Source organism: Hipposideros armiger, unplaced genomic scaffold (genome assembly GCF_001890085.2).
Source record: "Hipposideros armiger isolate ML-2016 unplaced genomic scaffold, ASM189008v1 scaffold_134, whole genome shotgun sequence".
Classification (NCBI taxonomy): Eukaryota; Metazoa; Chordata; class Mammalia; order Chiroptera; family Hipposideridae; genus Hipposideros; species Hipposideros armiger.
The window spans coordinates 492,505-518,994 of record NW_017731484.1 but is presented as its reverse complement, the minus strand read 5'-3'; the positions used below and the strand labels follow the sequence as shown (position 1 = coordinate 518,994).

Below are 26,490 nucleotides of genomic sequence, written 5' to 3'. Positions count from 1 at the left end.
AGAAATAAGATATTTAGAAATAAGAAATATACTCCAGGAGTTTTTCTTAATGAAATGTGATGAGCTGTCACTATTGACTGAAATCATCAACTATTCTCTGAAATTCTTTTGGATCGTTCCTTCCTTCGTATGCTGACAACTACTCTGGGAGGGCTAAGTGAGTCCTCAAGTTCCTGCATTTGTGTCTCTCAGAATAGGCAATTTCCTGTTCATTCATCTGAGGAACAATAGCGTAATGATGAGCTCACACTGCCCCCTCCTGGCCCACCCACTCCCTAACAAGGAGCAAATATCCATTCCTGTCTCTGCTCCTACTGTTGTAAAAAAAGAAAAACAACAGAATACCCCCACAAAAGTCAAATGTCTTTATTTTATATATATATATATAAAAAAAATTGTACAGTTTTAGTTCCTATGCTTAAGAAAAAAAATCCCTAAAATTGCCATGTTTAGATCCACTGCAAACTGTAAAAACAAGCTCTTTATATATTAAAAAAAAATTTACATTTTACAATTTTCTACATGCATGCACAAGGTCTCAGCTTTGTAACCCCCCCTCCACCCCCCAAAAAAATGTATATCCAACAGTAGAAAACTCTACATTTACAATGTCACTTGGAAGGGACTCAAAAAGCCCCCTTTCTTTCACACACAGAACGAATCACAACAATCACACACCAGGACCAAGTCCATCAGCAGATGCTGCCCATGGGGAGGGCAAATCAACGAGAAAACAGACTGACAGACACCATGGAGAGTCAGGGAGCTCATCCTGGCCCAACAGAAAAGGAGAAGCAAACTCAGAAATGGATGTGTAAGATGAGAAGGTTCAGGGATCCCAATGTCCAATCACAGGTATTGTATCAGGGTTTGCAACAGGAATACTGAGGTGGGGGTGGGGAAGCAAGAAATTATGGGCTGAAATGGTGGGGGGATGGGAAGAAACATGAGAGACTAAAGGAAAATAAACTAGAACAAACAGAGCAGAAAAGTAGTTTAGAGAAAGGGACCAATGGGGACAGTGGCAGAGTGGCGAGGTAGGTGAAGGACTGAGGCAGTGTCCTGGTATGGAGGGGAGGAGGACAAGTGTTCCAAGGTGACAAAAAGGAAGGCCTAGTTAAGGATAATAGGGATGCCCTAAGAAACCAAGTAGTCATAGAAAAGGAGCGCTGGAGAGACCCAGCCACAACATTCCCTATGGTGATCCAGGTAGCGACAGGTGGGCACATCCCCACATGGGAAGAAGGAGAAAAATCCAGTGAGTAATGGGCCAGGCAAAGTGGGGGACACTGCTCAGTGGGACTGAGTCAGCTGCACACCCCACAGCAGTTCACAGCATGAAGAAAACCTCCCATATAGGAGAAGCAAAAGACAAACACAGCCACACTTGACAACTCATCCTGACATTTTAAAAAATAATAATAATAATCAAAGAAGACAAAGATACCACAGTTCTGACGTAAAGAACCAAAACACTACCATTCTCAGTCACAGCCCTTAGTGCTTAGAGAGAGAGTTGGGGGAAAATATTTTTTGTTTTGTTTCCAGAAAAAAGAATGAAAAAATCACAGTGATTAAAAATATGGCAGGTTCTTAAAATAAACACTCCCCAGCCCTTAAGGGCAGTAACTAGGATCCCAAATAACTTTCCCTCTCCCCGCCCCAACTGGTTCCCCAAACCACACCACATCCCACTCCGGCCCACAAAGGCAATGACCCCAATTCACCACCCAGGCCCCATTTTCCAGGATAGTGAGGTATTTAGAAATGTGACTTGTAGGGGGCTCCTCTGAAACCAGGTCTTTCAAGAGAAGAAAAGATAACTTCCCAACACGCCCAGGAGAGGATGTATTTCACTCAGGTCTTGATCTAAAAACCCCCAGCCCCAGCCCAAGGCAGACCTCTAGGTCCTGCCTAAGGCAGCCCTGCAACCCAAACCTGTGAGGATAAGGTAAGCACTGGCTGACAGCCCTTCTCTAGAAGTGGTGGGCGGACAGATGTGCTTTTTCAGAAAGGACAGCATGAGAAAACGTCAATCACTAGGCTCCACCAAGCCCAGGAGGCCACTACACAGACAGGAAACCTCCCTCCTGACACATCGTGGGGATCTTACCCCAGGGTGCACTCTGCAAGGTAGCAACCCGGGGCAAGAAAGGTCTGTAAAGGGCACTGTGAGTAGAGGACTGACCCAGGGGCAGACTTCAGCTCAGCCACCAGAACCCTCTGCTACATGGATCCTGGCTGGAGGTATGTGGATGCTTCCTAGTTCTATTCCCCTTGGCTGAAACTACATGATTTAAAGGCTCAGATTTACACTGAAGATATGTATCAGAGGGCCAGAGGACTTTGCTCAAAATAAGGTGGAAACTCTCAAGACTTCAGATTAGGTGCAAAGACTAAGGAAGTTAAATGGAGTAAGGGGCTCAGGAAGTGCCCACAAAAGGCAGCAACCCTGGTCCCTCAGCCCAATACAGAGGAAGACCAGAGCCCAGAGAACAAGGCAGAGGGAGAAGAGGAGGGGACCCTGGCCAGCCAAGGAAAAGAGACCCCTGAGGCAAAGAAGTGGACTTAAGGCAGGGGGTGAAGAGGAGCTGCTGGCTCCTCTCAAAAAAGAGATGCGGCAACAGGTCTCGAGAACTGAGAGACAGGACAGCAGAACTGCGGGTAGCTGGTGAAGGAAAGAAACACATTTGCCTAAGACCACCGGGGTTGGGTTGGGGTCTGTAAGCCACGAATTCTGTACAGGAGTCTACATGCCATCCTTCACTGGGAAGGGGAACCGGCCCCACCAAGGTGGCAATGAAAGTGCGGGGCAGGCTCGGAAGCCAGGGGTCGGTGATGTGCACGGGGGTCTCTCCCGCCCTTCCCTCAGGGGCTGCCTAAGAAAGAGCCATTGGCAGAAAGGTCCCAGGAAAGGGCAGCACAGAGGGTTTCTGCCTTCGTTTGCCCAGGGTCACACCTGACCACACAAGTCAGAAACAGAAGGTAGAGGTTTCAGGGTAAAGGAGAGATCTTTCCTTGCTCCGAATATGTGTGAATGGGGAAGGGAGGCTCTAACAGCTGGAAGAAAATAGCCCTGGGAGAAAACCCCTAACTCTGGGACAGTGTGGGGAGACACAGGCATGTCCCTGCCCCAAGAACTCAAGGTTCATTACAGGTGGGGTGAGTGGCAGGAGGGGTGGATCACCTGCCGTCTGGAGGTCACGGGGAGCTGCTGCCATGGAGGCGTTTGGCACCGTGGTTTCTCTGGAGTCATGTCTGTGCCACCCAGAGACACCTTGTTGGGGGCCACTGGAGAGAACAGCCACAAAAACCTGGGTTCGAGAGTGTGGGCTCAGGAGAGCCCTGTGCACTTTCAGAAAAGACTGTCACCCAGTGAAAGGAGATCAAGAGAGGCACTGATTCCTGCAGGGCCTGGAATGATACAAAAGTGGGGGGTTGGGGGGGGGTGGAAAAGAGGGAACTTCCCAGATACTGTCGATAGCAGGATGGTCTCTCCAGGTTCACATGGGGTGAATAAGGAAGAGGGGAGGAACAGAGTGGGGAGTAAGTTAATTCAAGTAAAAAAACCCAAAAAAACAAAACCAAAAACAAGCAAGGAAAAGAGGGAGAAGGTCTGCTGGGAACGTGGCCGGGCCTAAGCGCCTAGCCCTGAGCCCCTCCTCCTGCCCCAGGAGCCCCGCATCTCCCACTCCCTCTGCTGGTGCCCAGTCACACCGAGGTCTCAGACTGCAGTCGCATAACAAACTTGTGCGACTTGGGGTCCACAAATTCCTCAGAGAGTTTGAAGAATGGAACCTTCTTGGTGCTGACCACCAGGCTGAAGTCCTGGCGTTTTAAAAGGAAAACGATGCCATCCTTAAGCCCATTGGTCACTGGCTCCTCGCTCACCAGTGTCCACTGTTTGGCCAGCCAGCGTTCTTTGTGGTACTGAATGGTGGGTCCAGCCGCCAGGTACCGCTCCAGAAAGGCCTGAGGAGGGGAGAAGGGGCTGTGTAGGAAGCTCTTGCACCCTCACTCCATTCTGCATCCCCTGGGGGCACAGCTTCCAAAGACAACCAAGATGTGTCCAGCTCACCTGCATATGATCTTAGAATGTTAGAGCAGGTAAAGGCCTGAGATCATCTGCTTCAGACCCCCCACCCCCTTTACAAATGAGGCAGCGGGAGCCCACAGAGGCGATGTGGGTGAGCAGGGTCAGGATGGAGCTCAGCTCTCCTGACACCTTCGTCCTCCTCTCTACCCTGGCACCATTCAATTACCCGAGCAAACCCTCCTGCATTCCTCCTTCCTCTCCCTCCAGCTGGCACGGTTAGCGACAAGCAGGTCTGCCCCAGCACGAAGCTAGAGGTGTCCCGGTTAAAGTGCAACATCTCTAGTTACCCATTCACCAAGGATGGCTCAAGGAAAGCAATTCTAGGAAGTGGGCAGTAGATTGGAGGGGTGTGTAATGGTTCAAAAAGAACGAAGACCTGATAAAGGTGAAGGGGTGGAGGTGGGACTTTGGATCTGGACATTTCAGAGCCCTTCTATAGATAAGAAATAGGTGTCAGCCTACCCCAAAATGGCCCCAATGCTCCCCCTTCTTCTCACCACTAAGAACTTTACCCCACGCAGAGATGAGGTGGATGGGAGAGATGAGAGAAGAAACTATAAGGAGACAGAGAGGGGAAGGAGAGAGAAAGATGAAGAATAAGGAAAGAGATAAGAGAATATGGGAAAAGGAAGGGGGAAAAGAAGAGGCCAGAGCTAGAGAAAGAAGGATGCCGGGAGCTGAGCAGGCCTACCTTAGGCGTCATGTCGTGCGTGATGCAGAACTCCAGGTGCTGCAGGATGCTCTCCATGGTGTGGTAAGGCTGCTGCTTGGTGGTCCGGAGGTACTTCTGCATGGCACGGGCCATGGATGCAAAAATGGCCTGGGCTGCCTCCCGGGGGTCCATCACCTCCCTGGGGTTCTTCTGCTCCTCTTCCTGCAGCCGCTTAATGTGAGTGAAGGCCTCCTCCACTGCCACCACAAGCCTAGGGGACAGGAGGGGTCTGGACCAGATGCCCACTTCTCCTCTTCCTCCTGCTCCAGCCCTCCAGCAGCCTGAGCAAGGTCAGGCCTTCGTGCTCTCAAGGAAGCAATATGAACTCAACTGTAGCCAAGGGCTGGGCTTTGGGGGCCAAGTGTATGTGCGCGTGAGCATGCGCATATGTTGTTGGGGGAGGAGGGAGGCTTTTCCTCCACTGGGGACAGCAAGGAGCTGTAGAGCTCAGGGAGCCCAACCCAGGGACCCAAAGAGGACATTCTAGTGTCAAACCCAGAGAGACAACTAAGAACTGTGTTATGGGAAATAACAGCATTGCATCAAACCCTAGGAAAAGCCTTCTTAAAAAGACCCTCAAATCACACTTCATCGAGTGAAAAGTTAATAGATACAACTACATCAAAATGACATATTTCCATTCAATCATGACAGCATGGGCAACATTAACAAACATATGTTGGTGGATTGGGGGGGAGGGGGATATGCAAAGAATTTGCTATAAATCAAGAAGAAAAATGGGCAAAGGAAGTGAACAAATAATTCGTGAGAGGTCTAAAAGGCTACACAACATCTGAATTTGTCACTTGCTAGTAATTAGAGAGATATCTAAAATGTTAATAAGATATGACTTATCCATCCAAATGGAAAAAAATTAGGAAGATGACTATAATCCAAATATTCGTTAGGATGTTGTCAGTATTCCACGAACTACTCTGCAGAGAGGATGCAACAAACCAGATGTGATGGTAACACAGGTGAATCTCAGAAACACAGTATTAAGAGGGAAACAAGAAAAATACGTCAATTTACATTAAAAGCAGATACACAAACCAATACCAGTATTCAGAAGCCTTTCAAGTAGCTTAGAATGGGCTTCTGGGCTAAATAAACATGCACTTCTGTGTACATCGACTGTTTATTTTTTTGCTTCCCCTACGTATCTCAGTAAAGTTCCTTTTGAAATGATTTTTTTGTCTCAGGGAAAAAGTTTTCTCCCAATTACAACCCAGGTAATAGGGAAGGAAAGGTTCTCCTATGGGCCAAGAATGGTGGTGACCACACAGAAGATAGGAAGACCCTAAAGGGAGCAGGGGACATCTTTGGTTTCCTTCCCATGAGGGCCACTTCTGACACAATTGGAAACACGCTAGACTGTTGCAGAAATGAGGGTCATGATCTTTGATCTACTTCAGGGGACACCAGGCTCATGTCAGACAGGCTAACTGCCTCCCTTGAGGCCTGCGAGGAGGGGCCTGAGGCCCTCTGCTCCTCCCCAGTAGAAATGCCGAAAGACCCAAGTGGGACCTGGCAGCAGTAGGCAGCAAGAAAGATTCCTGAGGCACGACGTAAATTCACATAATAATGTGAACGAAGAAAGGGTGGAGTGAGGACAGCATTGAAGAATTTTCCAAGATACGGGCACTAGGCCCTCATTTTTTGCAGGTAAAAATGTACCATCTGCTGAGCAAGCCTGTAATATGTCCTGGTACGCGGTCTCATCCAGCCTCAGTCCCTGCTGTCGTAGAAGAGGCTCACATCCTTCCACTGGGTCTCTAGCCCACTGGGGTAGACAGAATTCAAATATGTGCTCCTCCACCTCTGCCACAATGCCACCCCCTGGCAATTCAATAACCTCAGTACATTTTGAGGATATAATTAAAGTGCCAAATCAGTTGACTTTAAAATACAGATCAGCACACGAGCCCTTTAAAAGCAGTTTCCTCTGGCTGGTGGCAGAAATCAGAGAGAGGGACCTGTTCCTGAGGACCTCAAGAGAAAAGCAAACTGCATGTTGTGAACTGTCTACAGGTGACAAAGTTCTGCCAGCAACCTGTGAGCTGGGAAAACAACCCAGGATCAAATGTCAGCCAGTGAGACCTTAGTGGAGGCCCAGTAAGCCCTCCCTGACCCATAGGACTGTGAGGTACTACTACACATGTGTTGTTTTACATAGCTGTATTGATGGTCTTTTTTTTTTTTTAGCTGAGCCATCCTGCCACCTAATGGCAGCTCAGCTCAGGCCAGGCATCGAACCGCTGTTGCTCAGAGCTCAAACTCTTGAGCAAGCTCTTAACCAACTGAGCCACTCGGCAGGCCCTTGATGGTCGTTTTTTGGGGGCAGCAACATAGCATGAATACACCCCCCACACACACTGATCATCACTGTTCACTCATCTATTTCCAGCAGTTACAGAAGCCCATTGGTATTCCTCTCCTGAGCCTATCCACACCCAACAGCACAGCACTGCGCACACACAAACCCGCACCCCGGGGACCAGGCTCACACTCCCCCGCACCCCAGGGACCGGGCACACACACCCCCACACCCCAGGGACCGGGCACACACACCCCTGCATCCTGGGCGCGCACACACACACACCTGCATCCCAGGCACACACACACCCTCACCCCAGGAACTGGGCACACACACACCCCCACACCCTGGGAACCCACCTGGCCCTCCGCTTGCGCACCCTCCGCTCGTGCTCCGCCTCCTCGTAGTAGTACTCATTGTGGCTGTTGTCCCGCCTCCGGGCCGCCGCTGCAATCACAGCCCGGGACTGGCCCGTGGAGTTGTTGGTGCTGTTTTCTGCACAGAAGCAGGGCAGAGAGGGGATGGTCACTTTGGAGCATGGCCTTGCTTCTCACTCCGGGAAGTCTGGAGACAGCAACCTGACACGTCCAGAGGAAGCTGTGCCCACCCCCAGCAATAACCTCCTGTTCCCAACCCTCATGACCACTCCTGGGAGAGGCCCACAGGAAACAACCAAGTGGCACTGGAGGGCAGAAGCTCTGCACATGTTCCTCGCCAGTGCAGGAGGTTCTGGAGCTCAGAGAGCTGAGGGCTTAGGACCAGGTCTGATGAGCAGACGCAGAAGAACCAGACTGGGGGGGGACACACCATGGCATAAAGGGACAGCCAGTAGGATCAGCAGCTAAGACCAGCCACCTGGAGTCAAGGGAAAGGACAGAACAGAAGGGGCTAGGACATGGGCTGGGGAAAGGAGAAAGCAAGGGAAAAAGGATGTAAGAGAAAGGAGGTGGGGGGTAGTTTGGAGTCCTGCGTGGGAAAAGACCAGAGGGCGGAGGAGCAGGGCCGCTCACCCTCTCCGAGGGAATACACCTTGAAGCCAGACACTTTCTTGGCCAGGACGGACTTGGGCAGGTTGAGAAGGGCAGGGTTGTAGACAGGGAAGTCATGGTAATACTTCTCCAGGATCCACACTGCCACGCGCTGGATGCTGTGGGGGAGACACAGGAGGGGAAGGGAGAAGGGACAGACAAGGCGCACAGGGGAAGGGAGACATCAGGGCAGGTTGGCAGGGCAGGAAAGGACACAGAACATGGGCAAGCTGCTTCCAAGAAGCCTGGCTCAGGGCCTGAGGTCTACTTACCAGGCTCCCAAGCCTTCCCCAGGGCTGAGCCTGCTAGTCCTTCCCTGCCGTGCTGAAGCCCAGGCAGAAAGGACACTGGGCCAGGGTCCCCAGCCAAGGTGCACTCATCCCCTTCAGGACTGCCCCCAAGATTCCCTACAGGACCAGGAAGTGCTACTGATACTCTGTATGGCCTGGGAGCATCCTGCCCACAAGTTCCGGGGGCGCTGAAGAGCTTTCCTCATCTTTCGCTCTGGAGGTCTGTCCTCCGGCCAGCTCATCTCAGTGACCACTCACCCTGTGCTCATAAGTGGCTGTGCCTCCAAGAAAGAGCTAGAAAAGTAATACCCAGTAGCCCTTATTTGTGTCCCACACCTTTCTGTCTTTGGCCCATCTCTCTAAGATCCCCAATCTCTTTATCTGTTCATTGGTTCACTCCCACCCCATCTTGTCCCAGGACCTTGTCCACGATCCTCTCATTAAGCAGAAAATACTACTGAAAACCTACTATGAGCAAAGTACTCAATTCCTTCCCACATGGCCCTCCTAGCCCATCGTCTCCAGCCCCTTCACCACAACAGCCTGCCCTGCCTCCCCACGCCCATCCACCTGCTCCCAGGTGCTCATACCTGAGATGGCCCACATTGTAGAAGCGGCTGGCCCCATCAGTGGAACGCACGACCTTGAGTGTGAACTGAGGCTGCAGCTGGCGCAGCTCCAGCAGGACTACTGCCAGGTAGTGCACAAATAGCAGGGCGTCCACGAGCGACACGGCAAACTGGACCACACCCTGGTAGCTGCGCTCCCGCGCATCCAGGATACGCACGCCGTAGAAGAGCCAGTAGGACACGACGAGCAGGAAGACGAGCACCATGAGCAGGGAACGCAGCACGAAGACACGGGGCAACGAGGCCTTGGGGCGGCGGAAGAACAGGGCCCAGCTGCCCAGCAGCAGGATGAGAAGCTTGAAGGCCACAGAGATGAAGAGGCCCTCGCAGGCTGTCCCACAGGGCTCCAGCTCCTCCCGCCACAGCAAAGGGGGCAGGAGCAGGAAAGCCAGCGGCGTGAGGAAGGAGAGCAGTGCCAGTGTGGCCCCCGCTGCCACCCCCAGGTGACGGGAGCAGTCCAGCGGGACACTGTCCTCCATGTCCTTGGCGATGCGTGTGAGATCATCATGGGAGATGCTATGCTCTGAGGTGCCTGTTACTACCGTGGTCGTCTCCCCCCAGTTGTCGTCCTACAGCAGGAGGGGCCATAGCAATAGGGGGGCGGACAGGAGAGGGGAGGACGAGAGGAGGAGAAAGGAGAGAGGGTAATCAGCCGGTATGAAGCCAACAAGGTACAGCCTGAGCTCCACTGTGTCCAAGGCTGGCCAGGCTTCTGCAGGAATGGGACATCTGAGACCTGGGCCTCAGGGCGCTCCACAGCGGTCAGCATGACAGGAAAAACTGCACATGCACAGATGACTCTCAGAGAAGAGGGCACAAGAGAGATGCCAAGGGAGCTGCTCGGGCAGTGACTAGGATCTGAGGTCATACTCACCAGGCAAGGCAGGCAGGCCACCTGCCATGCCAAGCTAAGCAACAAACACCTATTCTCCAGGCACTAGGAGCTTTGAGGTTTTTGACTTAGGGAATGACCTGACAAAAGCAGCATGGTGAAGAGAAGGGGACGCCAGGGGGAAGGTGAATGATTAGTGCAGGGCATGGGGGACACAGTGCAGACTAGGGCCACTCTGGGTCTGTGGTCTGCCCCACAGGCTCTGCTGGGCCATCTGAATGTCCACAGCACAGGGGCTGCCTGTTCCTGGAGGCAAGTGGGTAGACAGACTGAGGTCCCCAGATGCCCTCCTGAGTGTGGTCCACTCAAGCTGTCTCTCTGCAGAGGCTAGACGTCATCCCACAGATGTGCCCCAAGACCACCAGTGGCAGTCAGTATCCATGCTCTTCACCCTTGGACAGCCTAGGGATATGGAATCACATCCTACACCCAGGGGATTTAGGATACAGGACTGAAGCATGGGATGGGGTATTTAGGAAACTGCCTGGCAGTGTCTGTGATTAGGGGGTTGAGGAAGCTCCTCTCTCAAGGATAAATGAAGAGTCCAATCTGAGATAGAAAGTGGATGCACTAACCATTTTCAGCTCAAGGAACAAAGTTCCGTCCTCACTTGAGTGTAACCCTGGACACAATGCCTACCCTTTCCAAGGATCAAGGCATGGGAATTCCTCCTAATAGCAGGTGAGCCTATCACATCTCAGGGTCACTTGAAGAACTTGGGAGGCCAGGTCTCAGGGAGAAGATGGGATAGGGAAAAAGGGAGAAAAAACATTTCCCTTTGGTATTGATCTGTTCCCAAGACCCAGGAACTCCCAAGTCACAGAGAGTTCTTGTGAGAAAAAAAGAGCTGGGAGGCTCTAGCCTCCTCTGATGTTCCCAGAAAGAAAAGAGGAGTAATGAGACAAGGGACCTATTCCAGCAGTACGTTCTGCCCACTGATCTCTCTACCAGGTGAGCGCAGTGGACCACAGAGGTTAGAGCAGGAGCAGCCTGTTCATCCGTGAGCTGGAGAATCTCTTCCGGCCGCCCTCCATCCCCCAGCCTCATCTGTCTTCCCTCCCTTCTGCATCAACTGCTCCCACACCTCCTTTTCCCAAAACCCAGGCGATGCTATTCCACAAGCCGACACCAGAGAGCGCCTGAGTGCCAGCACCTTAAGGCTCAAGGAAAACTCAGGGCTGCCCTCACCGCCAGGCCCCACCCAGCACCACCTCTTCCAGATTCCCAGGAGCCTGCCTGACCAGCACTGGTTAGAGGAACCAGAGAATTCCCACTACACAGTCCAGGTGTGATGAAGAAGGAAGAGGCTGCTGCTTCTGTAGGGACTGCTACCGAAATTCCCTAAGCAGGGTCTGACCTTGGGACTTAACAGGCCTTCCCAGGTCTGGCCTCTGTCCACAGAGACGGCTTCCAGGCCCTTCCCCTCACTGGGGGACCTCCAGCTTCTACAAGGGTCAGTCTGGAAACACCTGACCTACACCTCATCCCCCTGACACTCACCCGCTCATCCCCTCGTGTGGACTCATTGTCCAGCAGGGGTTCCCCTGGAGCCTGGATTGTCACCGACTTGTCCCCACGGCTCCCGTCTCGGCTCTTAGAGCGGTGGCGATCCCGACGGTCCCTGCAGCAGGCCAAGGGAACAGGCACAGGTCACGGGGAGAACCTGGGTCTTCTCAGCAGCCACCCCCACCCCACCTCCCCCACATGCATGCACCTCTGAAGCACCCCCCAATTCCCTATACCACCTGTGTCACCTGTGCTTGCGGGAGCTGCGGGAGTGGCCTGACTTGTAGGAATAGCCTGAGTACTGGGACTCGGTGTCCATGGCGTCTGAACGCCGTGCCTTGTAGCGCTCCAGGGCCACCGGCTGGGGCCTTGGGGGGCAGCCCACAGGCACCTCCTTCAGCACCGGCTTCTTCAGGCCTAGGGGCACCTTCAGGAAATCAACCGTCACCCTGAGGGACTCTATTTTGCTGGACGGGTGGGCCTGTCTCAGAGAAAATCAAGCGACGCTCCTGGGGAGAGGAAGCAGCTGGTTAGGGGTAGTTGAGCTCCTATGGGGGTCAGGACAGAGGAAGACTATTCCTGAATGGCAGCTGCCAAAAGCTCAGGGGGGCCTGGTCACTGCCTGAGACTCTTTTACCCAGATTCCTACTCTACCCAAGGGGCCCAGTTCCTCCTGCCCTGCCTCCTGGAAGGAGCACCCACAGACTATGCCAAGGGCTCAGGGTGGAGGGAAGATGCCAGCAAAAGCCACCCAAAGTAACCCAACCCTGGGCCCCTGGAGGGCAGAACCAGGGCAATGCTTTCCTCTTCTCAGCCAGGAAAACTGAGGCTCAGAGAGGACAAGTGCTGGCCAGGCCAACAGGCTAGACCAGGGGTCGGCAAACTTTTGAGACGGAACATACCCAAAAAGCCGCATGTGGCTCGCGGGCCGCAGTTTGCCGATTCATGGACTAGACCAGTGGAGACCCCAGAGAGCAGGAAACATCTGGCTTCTGTCCAAAAGCTGCCCCAGATCTCTCATGCACCCTGCAGTCATCTCCCTGACCTCACAGCTTCTGAGTGTGCCCAAAGGGGGGTGCCTACGGCTGAATGTTCTCTTGGCACCAGCTCCCCAGCATCTACGTCAAACACACCCACATTTCCTGGCCAGGTCAGGTTGGCTGCTGCCCTGGAGGCTGAGTGAGTGTGTGTGCATGTGTGTACTAGGCAGCGGGGTGAGGGATGACAACTATGGATAATGTGGCGGTGGGAGGGGGAAGAAGGCAAGTTGAAAGCATTCTCCAAAAGCCTAACATCCTGAAATAGAGAAGAGGGTCTGTTTATCGACTGTGCAAGTGCCTGAGGGGCAACATCGTTCATCTATACTTCCACATTTTAACTCTGCAGAGGACAATGACCTCTCCCTCTCCCCTCTTCAAATCCTGTTCCTTCTTCAGAGTCGGCCCCCAGCCCTTCTCAGAAGCCCACCCCTGCCTACTCTAGCACCCAGTGCTCTAGCTTCTCCTCTGATGGCGACCCCACCAATCACCATGCACTGAGCATTCATGTCTGATCTTCATTCCCTGAGTCATTAACTCTTTCCTGGGCACCTACTCTGACCCATGTACCCTGGGAATCCAGTGGTGAAACAGACCTGAGTTTACAGTCCAGTGGGACAGCTGCACACTGGGCAAGTAAGTAAATAGGTGAGTATATATACACCTGTTTAAGTTGACAATTAAGTTCGCGAACTTGTTGCACCAATGTTGCTAACTTTTTTTGATATCAGAGGAATTATTCATGATGAATTTGTACCAACTGGACAAACAGTTAACCAAGTTTACTATTTGGAAATGCTGAAAAGGCTGCATGAAAAAGTTAGACAACCTGAACTTTTCGCCATAATTCATGGCTCTTACATCGTGACAATGCACCAGCTCACACGGCACTGTCTGTGAGGGAGCTTTTAGCCAGTAAACAAATAACTGTATTGGAACAGCCTCCCTCCTCACCTGATCTGGCACCCAGTGACTTCTTTCTTTACCTAAAGATAAAGGAAATATTGAAAGGAAGACATTTTGATGACATTCAGGACATCAAGGGTAATATGACTATAGCTCTGATGGCCATTCCAGAAAAAGTTCCAAAATTGCTTTGAAGGGTGGACTAGGCGCTGGCATCGGTGCATAGCTTCCCAAGGGGAGTACTTCGAAGGTGACTGTAGTGATATCCAGTAATGAGGTTTATGTAGCACTTTTTCTAGGATGACTTCGCGAAATTAACTGTCAGAACTTAATAGTATGACTAACTGTAGAAGTGGTGGAGGAAGACCAGGAAACTATGAGAAACAACTCCGGGGAGTGGGGGCTACCTTAAACTGGGTGGCTGTGAAAAATCTCTGTGAGAAAGTGACATCTATGCCTGAAGGATAGCAGGAGTTAACCAGGCAGAGTAGAGGGGAAGCCCACGGAACACAGAATCACATGTGGGAAGGCCAAAGGCAGCAAAGAGCTCGGTGGATTTAAAGAACTTTAAAAGGCCAGTGGAACCGAGGAAGGGAGAGGGCAGTAGAAGGGGGAACTGAAGAGGCAGCCAGGGGCCAGATTATCAAAAGATCTGTAGACCAGATGAAGAGCTCAGGTTGTGTTCTAAGCAATGGGAAGGCTGCGAAGGACTTGAGCTGTTCAGACATGGACTGGAAAGAGGGGAAAATATAGAAATAGGGAGATAAGTAAGGTGGACACTCAGTCATGCAGGCTTGGATGGGGCAGAGCAGCAGAGGAGGTAAGAAATACTCATGTCTAAGACATACTCGTATGACGGTGGTAGGATCCACAGGACCTGATGAGGACTGGCTGAGGAGGAGCACGGGGTCCAGATCTCTGGCCTGAGCAAGTGTTGATGGTAGTGCCCTTATAAGGTGGGGAAGACTGGAGGAGGTAAGTTTGGCAGGGAAGACGATGAGTTCCATTTCCAGAGTCCTGAGTTCATGGCTGTGAGACGCAGTCAAGTAGGCAGCTGGTGTCAGAGGAGCTGGACTCAGAAGCAAGTCCAAGCTGGTGGTGCAAGGTCATGGGACTGAATGGGATCACATAGGGAATGAAATAAGGGGGTCCCCTCAGTATGTAAATGTGTCCAGAAGAAAAAAGGAGGAGGCAAAAGGGCTGAAAAGGTGAAGCCAGAGGAGTGGGCTCTCGTGCAGCCATGGGGGCAGAGCTTTCCGAGGAGGGAATAACATAAACCAGGTCAAGGGCTGCTGAGAGGTCGATTAAAATGTGTTTGCTTTATGTAGTTGTTAACTTTTCTCCCAATGAAACTAAAACCATCGGCAACTTGCAAATAATGACTATGACAGTATCCACCACCCTTCTGTGGGCACGGAGCAAGTAACTGACACCCACCTAGTAAATGAATATGCCTCTGACTCTCAGGGAAACAGCAATAAATACAAGGAGTTCAAATCAATGCTAAGTCCATTCATTTATCCTCCTAACCGAATTATCTGGAGGCACTCCTTGGTCTAGTGATATTTGTTGTATTCCCGTATCAACGCAAGTGTGTGATCGATCGAGACACACCTAGAGGACAGAGACATAAGACCTTAACCCAGCCCCAGACCCTTCTAAAAATGTTGCCATAAGCAGGGCCCTTGCTCATCGCCCTGTGTGCAATTTCCATCTTCAGCTCTTCCGCCCACCTCTTAAGAACTCATTCTACTGGTTTAGTCCTCAGTACAGTTTAGAGGTCTCCCCTGCACCTCTCCTGCTGTGGTTCAGCCTATTCCTTCTAGTCCTCCTCACCAAAACGGAATTTCACTGGGAGGTTCAAAGACAGCAAGAGGGTTACAGGTCGAGGGGCATGGAGGTATTAAGGGGAAAAGGACTGCCATGGATTGGGGTCCAGATAAGGGCACCGGAACCCAGACGCGCCATATCCTCAGCCTTATCCGGAATACTCAGGTCTGCCACAGCCAACAACAAAAAGGGCCTGGGATCTGCGTCCAAGGACCTGCATTCAAAACCTAGCTCTCCCACTGACGAGCTGTGTGACCATGGACAAGTTACTCCTCTGTGCTTTGTAGCCTGGTAGGCAGGCTCATCGGGAAAATAATGGTACATACTTGATGGGGTTGCTGTGAGGATCCTGGGGGTGAAAGAAGTGCTTTTATAAACTGTTCAGCTAGTAATTAGGTAAGCAATTAATATGCTCTGGCTCCAGGATCACGCACACAAGTACTCCAACCCCCAGACGTTTCCTCTGAGACTTGGTTGGGAAAGAGCTGGTATAAAAAAATCCTTATGTTTGTATGACCGCATAAAAAGTGACACACACACACACACACACACCCCTGACCAGAACCACCACTTCAAACACACCCAGGAGGGAAACCATTGGTTCCCCCTACAGATAAATTTCAAACCAGACAAGGGCGCCAGTCCTCTCCCAGCCCTTTGTTCCGAACTGCGCAGCCTAGAGCCCGACCTTCTTCTTCCCAGCTCTTCCTAGAGACCTGACAGAAACCCTGCTCCCTGGCCTGCCTCTCCTACCCCTACCAACCCAACTCAGGGCGCCCCAAAAGCACCAGAGCATGGTCCCCACTCCCCTGCCTAACAGAGGGGCCAAAAATACACCCAATTTCAGGGACCCCTGCCTCCTGTCCCCTCAAGAACCCCAGGGAGCTAACTAGTCCAAGCACTGCAGAGGCTGGGAGGAGGGACAGTGAGTGAGTACAGAGAAGGGCAGAAGTTCCCCGGGTTTAATCAGTCTCAGGAATCAGGGGTTTGGAGGGTCTCCAGGGTGGGCAGGGTTCCCAGGGAAGAGAGTGGGGGCAGGGATCACTGGATGAGATCAACAAGTGGAAATGGGGGAAAGCCGGACTTGGTGTGGGGCACAGGGGGCCTTGGTTTGGAGGGTGACAGGCTGTAAAAGGGAATTTGTCTGAATGCGTCTCGTTGCTTTTCACCTTGCCCCCCCCCCAAGACACACAAACACACTCACTCAGTCCCCTGCTCAAACCAACCATGGATTATCTGGGGTTAAAAGGAGGCCAGGGAAGAGAGCCTGTCACAAAAAGGAGACCCTTCTACCCTCCAAAGGCCTTTCAGAAATAAAATTAATGGAATGTGTCTCAGTATCATCCCAAGGGGATTGGGGGGAGGGCTGGGGGAAAATGTGGGGGCTTTTGTCCCAGCTGCCCAGCTTCTCCCACATTGATCACTATGGTAACCAAAGCCCCCTGTTGCCTAGGTGATGGCAGCCAGGTCCTGGAACCCATACCCAGCATCCAAAGCGAGAGAAGAGAGAAGTTACCGAGGTGGGGGGGGCGGGGATGGGGGTTAGGGGCAGAGAGGGAGAGAATGGGGTTTCTCCTCTGGCGGCCCCAGCTTTTGTTTGAACTCTGGGATCGGGTTTCTTCAGGAAACAATCGGAGGCCTCTGGAAAAAATACACTCAGAACCTGGCAACAGGCAGAAGGAGTAAGGCCCTGGTTTGGGGGGGGGGGGGAAGGAGATTGGTGTTGGCCAAAATGCAGACCAAGACTAAACCCTTCCCACTCAGAGGAGCAGCTCAGGTGGACATGGGCTTAGACACAGACACAGGCACGCCCGTGCGGGGCACATGCTGAGGACCAATAACCAGGGGACAGGTGGCTGTGGGCACCACCTCCTTCTTCCACTGTTCTAGTCCGGGGCCACCCCACCACCCAGTCCCATCTCCTTCAGGCCTGGGGTGGGGAAAGGGGGCAGGGCAGAGAGGAGAACAGGGCTGGGGGAGCCAGAGAAGAGGAGGTGGGGGAGGGAGGGGGCAGGACACAAACATGTACTATAAAGGGTGCCAACTGTTTCTTATCTACATGGAGGACAGGGCTACAGTGCAGCAGAGGCCTGTGGGTTGGTTTTAGAATGGACTTCCAGCCAGAGAGGGGAAGAAGACGGGAAAGAGGACAAAAAGCCAAAAGTGTTCCTCTGACAGGGCAAATCTCTGATAGGACCACTTTAAACAAAGTGGCCTTCCTCTCCTTAGTCCGGGATGAGGAAAACGTGGTCCTGTTTTGATGCAGGGGGATGGCCATGACCACCTCTTCAGATTCCTCCTGCAGAGGAGTCTAGGGATCCTTGTCTATTCAAGGTCTCTGGTTCCTGCACAAAAGCCCGGGTCTTTGCATGTGCCCCGCACCCCCTCCCGCACTGCAACCCGTGGGTGGTGTGGACATGTGGGTGCTCCCAGCCCTAGGGCTCCCAAAGCTTCCCCCACCACAACCCCAATGTCCAAGGATATCAGTGTGTTCTACCCAAAGTGCTGAACGACTGCCTTCCTGGGTGTCCCAGGAGCCAGGTGTCTATCTATCCAGACAGCCAGCACCTTGCCAAGGCAGCAGACCAGTGTAAGGCATGGCAGACTCAAAGTCACACCTGTCCCTCTTCAGACTCTTGGTTTTCCCTCTGTGTCACACTTCTTCCCGAATCTCACCGATGTGCTCAATCCGAGCCACCCTGTCAGGCACTGGGTGGGTGCAGGAGGCATCCAATACGCACAGGAGAGGAAATGAAGCTCCTAACATGGCTACTATGGAGGACAGGGAGGTGCCAGAACCTCTGACTGTGCCCTCGTCCTTCCTGACTCCCCCTCTGATCCCCTCCATCAGGAGGAGACAGTGGACTGACCCACCCAGTTTCCAGCAGCGTCCAGAGGACTTCAAGTTGAAAACCCGAGTTTTATAGAGAAAAAGGCGGGGCCCAGAGAAAGAAGGTGGCTAGTCCATGGTCATGACATCTGAAGCCGCCCTCTTTTGGCCTCCATTGTTAGAAAGACCTCCCGAGCACTGTGATTTCGAGGCGTGCTCCTCTCACCTCAGGAGTCAAACTCAGTTCCTTGACAAAACTCCTTCTGGTTCTGGAATAGCCAAGACTGTGAGGCCGGACAGGGGAGAATTCACTGACTCCTGTCCTACCCTCTCTTTTTACCAGTCACAAGGAGGCAGAAACTAACAAGTCCAAAGCCAAGACAGCTAAGACCAAAGAGCCCCTTCCCCTCAAAAGGGTGGTCTTTGGCCCCACCATCCACCACTCCCAAATGAGGGTCCTGATGTTCCTTCATTCATCCCCATCCAGCCTCAGGCCATGGACAAGCCACCCATCCCAGGCTGGGTTTTCCTTACCACAAAAAGAACTAAGGTTCAGAGTGGGCCAGGACCGACCCCAAGCCCCAGATCCTCATTCCTATATCCTAAAAAGGCCCCAGTGTCCTTGAGTGACAGTACTGTCCAGAAGGCCAGGGAGAACAGCTGGATCTCAGTGAGCTGAAGGGGAGAAAAGGGCCAGACCAGGGAGCCCAGGAGCTGGCACCAAGTGCCCTGCCCCCATCCTGTTCACCAGGCACTCTCCCCGGACAGCCCCAGACATGAGCTCACCATCCTTAGAGCCCAGGGGCAGGGGGCAGGAACCTTCTCCCTACAGGGCTGAGTAGCAAGGGAGGGGCTGTGCTTGGGTCACCCAGGCATCTCTGCTTCCAGAGCAGCTGCTCACCACCAGACCCCAATGCAAGGAGCAGGTGAGGGCCCGCAGACTGGGCTCCTGGCCAGGACACCTGAGCTTGCACGCGAACTGAAAAGGAGCCGGAGAAGCCAAAGCCAGGCCCTCTCCACCTACTTCCTTAATTTCCCTGCGTCTAAGGCAGGGGGGTAAAGCTGGGTACCCTCCAAATTCACAGACACACTTAAACACAGACACATACGTATACCCACTCGTGTATTCCCCCCATGAAACCTGGAATGGTTTCTGCCTGCCCCACCCAGCTCCACCCACCCTGGGCAGGCAGGTTCTGTAGAGACCTGCTCTGCTTTCTCTGGCACCCCCACCCCCCACCCCAGCTCTCCGAAAGTCCCTGCCCCCAGCACACTAGACACAGGCACACATGTGTGCACACACACTTACACACACACCCTAGCATTGCATTCCCTCACCTCCCGCAGACCCATTCCCCGTCAGTCTGGAAGGGAACATGGGCAGAGGGAGGAGTGCACAGTAGGAGGGGTGAGTAATCCCTTTGGCATATGTCTCAGGTATAGGCTAAGCTGGTGGGAAGGCAACAACCACGGCTTCTAGATGCCTGGATGCTCTGTTTAATTTTCACCAATGGGCAGACACCACAATTCCCACCCACCAGGCTCCGAGCTGCTTCCTCCCTCAGCCGGGGCAAAGGACTGGTCCCTACCTGCCCACCAGGTAAGCTGTGGAGAAGCCAAGACGGCACCTCCAGGTTGTCTGCAGGGACAGGAGAAGGTGGACAATGAAGGTGAGCAAGCTGTGATGGCCAACTGACCAACCGCCTGTGCACACCATTCCGACACTCAGGGAAAACAAAAATACCTCCCTCTTTTTATTACGTACTGTCCTAGGTAAGCCCCAACTGTCCCTTACCCCAAGAGACCTTCAAATCCTGCTCACACAGCCCCTACCTCGCAGTGGCAGGAGTTGGAAAGCAGCTACTTGGGAGGGGGAGTCAGCCACCCTCAGGCTTGCATGTGGATGGGGACAGCTGTGAGAGGGAAGCCACTGGCAACAGGCTGGTTTGTATGGGAAAATCAGGTGGGTGGGCCTAACGGTGGGAGACGCGGTGTTATTGGGGGTGCAGGTGGCAGGCCTGGGTCTCCTATTCTGAAAACCGTCTCCTCACACCTCAGCCAGTTCTTATTTAGGAAAACCAAGCCAGCTGAAAGGCCCAAGTACCAGCCAAACTCCAAAATCTTGACAAACCCACCACCCGAGGGAGGTTTTCACTCTTTCTGAGGAATGGAACATTCCCCACCCCTTGTATCTGCCATCTTTCCCTGAGTAAAGCCGGTGACAAAAAAACAAAACAAGTGTCTCTATTCACACTCGCTTGTTTTTAAGTTGCTGCATTCACACCTCAGGCTCAGCACCTGTTCTTGTCCAAACCCCACTTTTCCTAAAATGCCAGAGACACCCTCCCCAGACTCATGCACAAATACCTCATCTCTCTTCTGGCCAGGGTGCGGGAACCAGGAGTTCTCTGGTGACAGCAAAGGATTGAATGATATTGTTAGGGAGTTGCTGGTAAACTCTATAGAAAATGAGGGCCAGGCCCCTCCCAATCACAAATAAGACCCCATGGGTTATGGTTGCAGGAACCCCCATGTGTGAAGTGGCCCAGAAGAGAGGAGGAAGAGGCCCCCAAGAGAGGTTCTGCCCAGGTGGCAATCCTGCCCCAGGCTTGTGACAACATGGTGCTCCCCTTAGGAGACCCTGTTTCTCCAGGACTCTGTGTCACCCCTTCCCTTAGGGGCAGACTTCTCTACTACTTACGCTGATATCTGGGCTCAAGTCTGCTTTTCAGGAGACAGGGAAATTATTCAAGTTCAAGATTAAAGGCAATAATGAGTAAAATCAGACCTAATTGGAATGAGCATAGGGAAAGGTGGAAAGAGCACTTTGGGAAACGGAAGAGCAATGAAGTTAGACAGACCTGGCACAGCCTCTTAGGAGCTACGCAATCTTAGATGAGTCGCTCACCTTCTCTAAACTTCAGTTTTCCAATCTGTAAAATGGGGATAATAGTGCCTACTTCAGAAGGTTAAGAGTTTTCAACTGAAATAACATATACAGAATATCACAGTCTGGCACATAATAGTAGCTCAATAAAATGTTACGTTTCCCTCCTCTTTGTCCTTTAGAGGGGGCAGAGCTAATCCCCTCCGCTTCCTGTTCCCATAGCCTCATTGTGACAAATAAGACCCCACCCAGAATAAGATGAATCTCCTCTGGCTACAGTTTTGGCCCCAGTGCTCAAATGAGGGCCCCTCTCTAACTGAGACCACACCCAGGCACACACACACACACACACACACACACACACACACACACTGCTGGTGAGAGCAGCCCAAACCCCTCTTCCCCTCTCTGCCTCTTTTCTTTGGGAAAAGAGGATCCCCTCCCTCCTTGCACTTGCAGTGAGGCAGGGCCTGCGTTCCAGTCACCTTCCACTCTGCTGTAGGCACTGCGCCCACCTCGGTGTGGAGTGGCAGGGGAAGGCGAGCCCGAGCTTCCTACCCCGCCTCACTCCCCAGCTCCTTCCCACTCTCCCCTCTTACTGCCCTGCCCTGATTGCCAGGATATCCTTAGTTCTGCAGATTCCAAGCCCAATTCTCCCAAACCTGTTCCCAGCTGTCACATCTGTAATTACCAACCTTGCCAGGGGCCTTGGACAAACACAGCAGCGCCTCGTTTCCAAAGGCTCTCCCCCACGCCCCCATGTGGGCCTCTGCCTCCTACCCCTACTACCCAGCATGTGTAGGCAAGGGACGGAAAGATTCTCCCTGCCCCACCTCACTTCTCTCCAGATCACAAAACGATGGCAGAGGGCTGCCCACGTCAGGTCACCTACAGACAGGGTAAAGCAGGGGAGGGCTGCGGGGGGGCCATGTATGAACAGGATTGACTTCAGGCTTCTTCACCCCTGCTACCAAAATCCCACCATGAATAAAGTGACCCACCTGGAGAGGGTAAGAGGAGAAACCTCAGGCCAATTCAGAAAGGGAAGTTGACAGCCAGGAAAACAGAAAGATGGGAACCCACAAGGATGCGGGTAGATGCATACAGGAGGGAGCGGCCCAGGAAGGAGCAAGTTCAAAAGTCTCATCCGGCCCAAACCCTGAAGAGAAGCAGTAATATCCCAGCCTCTCCTCTCCCTATTACCACCAACGGCATAGGACTTGGTTTTATAGGCGGGGAAACTGAGGCCGAGTCCCTAACACATACTTCAGGATCCAGTAATACCAAGCTGCGTGTGGTTCACCGACACCCCTGACCCTTCCCGCGTCCTCAGCCTCTCCTTGGTCCCCTCACTGTCTGCCTAACTTGTCCATTAAATCCTGCTAAGGGCAATCCACACCATGGCATATGATTCAGTCATGAAAAGGCATGATACCTGCTACCAAGTGGATGAGCCTTGAAAAGATTAAGCTAAGTAAGGGAAGCCGGACACGAAAGGTCACACATTGTATCATTCCATTTATATGAAATATCCAGAACAGCAAATCCATGGAGACAGAAGGAATGGGGAGGAACTGCTTAATGGGAACTGGTTTCCTTTTGGGGTGGTGAAAATGTTTTTAGATAGAGGCCATGGTTGCACAACAACGAGAATGTACTAAATGCCACTGTTCATCTTAAAATTGTTTATTTTATGTTGTGTGAATTGCATCGCAATTAAAAAACAAAACGAAACAAAACAAAAAAAACCCAGCTAAGGGCACATCTTCTCCAGGTACCTCCCTGACACCCATCCCAGGGCCAGCACTCTGGCTCTATGCTCTGGTGGCCTCCGGAACACACCTCCACATAGCACTCACTGGGCTGAGTCAACATGTTCATGCACGTCTCCTCTGTGAAAGCCTGTCTCATTCGCCCCTCCATCCCTGTGCTTCTCACAACACCTGGCAGATAGGCAGCACCCAACATGGTCTGCCAGAACCAAAGCTTAGCTCTCCTCCCCAGCCCAGAACTCTCTCCATAGCAACTTTCAATCAGAACCCGAACCACACAAACTACCATTTTATCACTGAGTGCTATCCATGTGCCAGGCACTGTGTAAAATACTCTCTACATATTACTTCATTTAATACTCACAAACCTAAGAGACAGGGCCTATTTTTAACTCCATTATACAGGTGAGGCTTTAAAAATTTATCTATTTTTCTCTGTGGTCACAAAGCTAGGAAGTGTCAAAACCAGAATGTAAGAGCAAGCTGAAACCCAAGGAAGGGGACCACTGGGGGGACCTGGAATTCCTTGAGGAAGGCCCCATCTCGGGTTGGAGTATAGAATCTTAAGACACCTAAGAGGCTGAGGAATGGGGTTCTTAAACCCCAAAGTCACACCACTATCACATACTAATTCCAAACAACTATGTCAGGCTCTTCCCTTTGGCCTCACAGTGTGGGGAGCTATTGAAGGATGACTAAACCACGGAGATGACTGGAGTCCCTAAAACTCAAAAGGGGATAAGGGGAGTCCCAGAGCTCTTCGCCCAAAGCTTCTGTTAACCAAGTTCATGACCCCTCTAACGGGAAGGACCTCTTGAAAACCTGGTGAGTTAACTAGAAGTCTGCCCTCCTCTAGGCAGGCCCAGGGAAGACGGCCCTTCCCCAGAACTCAAAGGAGCACAAGGGGGCAAGGGGGCACACCAAAAATTAGAGGAAATAGAAGAAGACGGGGTGGGGGTGGGGGGCACACCAATGTGACCACTGGATCCAGTCTGAAGTACTTGCAGAGATGGCACTTCCTACTGTCTGGTCACAATTTCTCCTCCTTGGAAGAGCACCCCACCCGTACAGTATAGCATGCACACAGTGAGACTGCACAGAGTGAGCAAGGTGACAGAAGGCCAGAGCACTCTGTCCTAGATGCAAGCGCACCCTCACCACAGGAGCCCTACCTGCCAGACAGGTGTCAGATTTGAGGGCATCATGCATTTTTAAAATCTAGTCTTTTTCTACTCTGCCCGTCCCCAGTTCCAACATTTTCTAACTCCCACTACCCTTATCCCAGGGTCTTAGGAATGCTGGGGAGTCTGAGAATGAAAGAGGGAACATTCCAATTACATGTCCCCATTAGGGACGCTAACATCCCAATCCAATCCAATCCAGTCCAATCCCCCAGAGACCCTGATAAGCAACATAGCCTCAGCCCCTAAAACTGGGCGTCATGACCTGACCTCTGGCAGCAAGAGGAAAATGGCTGAGAGTCAGATGAGCAAACAAGGTGTGCATCCAAAAGAAGGCCACGCCCTTCCCTTCACTCCAAAAGAGAAAGGACAAGAGAGAGGAGGGAGAGAAAGTGGCTGCTGCTTCTCTGGGGAGAGACACCCACTTCCCGGGCAATGTGACTTCCCACCATGCGATCATGATGATGGGACATGGGTGCCTGCCCCTTCCCTAACTCGGGCATCTGCCCTCTTGTAAGCTGGGCCCCTATACTTCACCCTCAGACCTGGCCCCAGACCTCAACCCCATCCAATCATGCTTCTTACCAGTGAACAGGGAAACTATGTGACAAACCACACAGACACACTTCCTTCCAGAAACTCTTGAAGAACATCCCCCCACCCACCCCACTGACCTCCCCCGAGCTCCCAGGTCACCTTCTCAGCCCACGGAGGGGAACCCAAGTTATTCCACAGTGGGTAGCATCCCTCCAGCAAGCATGCTCCTTCCTCTTGCCTCCATCCATTCCAAAACCCCAAGACTCCTCAGAAACTGTCGGATCCTGGAGGCAGGGCAGTTAGTGGACTCCAAAACTGCTTTCTAAGAGAACTGTGGCTTGAGGGGGCTGAGTTTGGGCTAGAAAGCCAAGAATGTAGCCTCTCCAAGCAATAGAACCTAACCTATGATGGCGGATGGGAGGAGCGGGGAAGGTCCCCCTTATTCTCCCTGACTCCTCCAATCCCCAAATCCTCTAGGACTACAAGCAGAACCCCTTTTCCCTATCCTCACAAGACACACCCTTTTCTAGAAAAACCCACTTCCCAGAACAGGCCCACTCCCTCTCACCCACAGGTCTCAGATACTTAAGGCAGTACCATCAGACCCAGGCAGGGACATCCAAGAAGCCTCAGAATCCTCCAGACAGCTCTCTCTGTGGGCTTTCTGCCAGGAAAATCTGCCTGCAGAGGCAAGGAGTAGTACCCCCTATACACATTCAGGAACACACACCACCTAGGGAGGGCACACACACACTGGTACTTACCCATTCACAAAGGTTACACACGAGAACAGGTTCACTCACACCGCTTCTAGGTACACAGGTGAACACACACCTATCTGGGTATGCCCCATTCTGCTCTTACACACCCACCTTCCTCTGTACCTATACGCCTCTTTCCCATAAACCCCTCCCCAGTTCACACACATAGACAGACACACACCCCTTCCCCAAAGTGTACACTTAAGTCCATATCCAAACACACAGCAGATCCACGGTCAGCCACTCCCTGGGTGCACACACTCAGGCACAGAAAAACACCTCCACCTTCACACCCAGGGGCCCACCTGCAGGACACACAAAAACAAAAGAATCGTGCACACTGGTCTTCCACCAATCCTTTAAAACTCACTAGTGCAGAGCCCACAGCCCCACAAATGGGTAAATAGTGTGGAGACAGAGATGCTGGCACCTGTCCCCTGGGCCTCCATATCCAGTACCTGGGTCTCCAGCCCAACAGCCTCGAGCTGCACACACACACCCTCTACTCTCCTGGGCCAGCTCCCCAGTCTCCACATTTCACCCAGAACCATACCTGCCCCGTCCCTCCCCACACTCCTGAGGTGTGGATGCATCCTAAGCACCTTCCTTTCCAATACCTCCAGACCCTTATCTTTCCACAGCCTCTCTCCCCACCTTCAACACAGACTCCCAGTCTCCGGCTTTAACCGGCTCCCCCGGGATCATTAAGGCCCCCGCTCGGGCCCCAGGCTCAGGAAAGTCCCCGGCTCTCCAGGCCCGGCTCCGCCCCCTCCCCACGCGCCCCTTCTCCTCCCCAAAGTTGGGGGGGGTGGCACTCCACTGTGCAGTGGGGGACGGATCAGAAGGGGGTAGCCCCGCGCCCCCCTTCCCCAGAAAGCCACCCCACTCGATAAGAAGGGGGTGGCCCCCTTGCATGATTGTCCTCCTTTTCTGTTTCTTCTTTTTTTTCCAAACTTTGCCCGCGCCCCCGCGTCCCGGCACTCACCAGCCGCTACGACTTGCCGGGTGGGTTCAGTTGGCGCCCGCTCCGCCCGGCGCCTTTGTATCCGCAGCGCCCGGGGTCGCTCGGAACTCCGCGCTCCCTATCCGGCAGCGCGGACTGCGAGGGTGTGGAGGGGGCTCCGGAGACTGGTCACCCCTCTCCGTCCCAGACCGCTGCCTCTGCCCCCTCAAGGCCCCGGGGCAGGGGGCCTGGGGCAATACGGGGGGCTCAGGCTCCCATGGCGGGACCAGTGATCTAGGAATCAGGGATCAGGAATCAGATCCGGAGCCGGCGGCG

At 52.7% G+C, this 26,490-nt stretch overlaps 1 protein-coding gene across 1 annotated transcript; it reads right to left on the bottom strand.

Moving 5' to 3' along the window:
* Nucleotides 1-372: 372 nt before the first annotated feature.
* Nucleotides 373-26,484, bottom strand: VANGL2 (VANGL planar cell polarity protein 2). Its single transcript, XM_019649768.1, has 8 exons — nucleotides 26,197-26,484; nucleotides 11,719-11,979; nucleotides 11,465-11,585; nucleotides 9,034-9,641; nucleotides 8,136-8,272; nucleotides 7,485-7,620; nucleotides 4,788-5,019; nucleotides 373-3,972 (listed from the first exon to the last, which is right to left on the bottom strand). The coding sequence occupies exons 2-8, from the start codon at nucleotides 11,787-11,789 to the stop codon at nucleotides 3,712-3,714; spliced, it is 1,566 nt and encodes a 521-aa protein (XP_019505313.1). The 5' UTR covers nucleotides 11,790-11,979; nucleotides 26,197-26,484; the 3' UTR covers nucleotides 373-3,711.
* Nucleotides 26,485-26,490: the final 6 nt, after the last annotated feature.

Coding starts and splice junctions, on each gene's coding strand:
- VANGL2 (XM_019649768.1), bottom strand. CDS start 11,789: ATGGACACCGAGTCCCAGTACTCAGGCTATTCCTACAAGTCAGGCCAC. Junction 9,642..11,464: donor CCACACGAGGGGATGAGCGG/GTGAGTGTCAGG, acceptor CTCCTGCTGTAG/GACGACAACTGGGGGGAGAC. Junction 3,973..4,787: donor CGCACGACATGACGCCTAAG/GTAGGCCTGCTC, acceptor TCCCCTCCTCAG/GCCTTTCTGGAGCGGTACCT.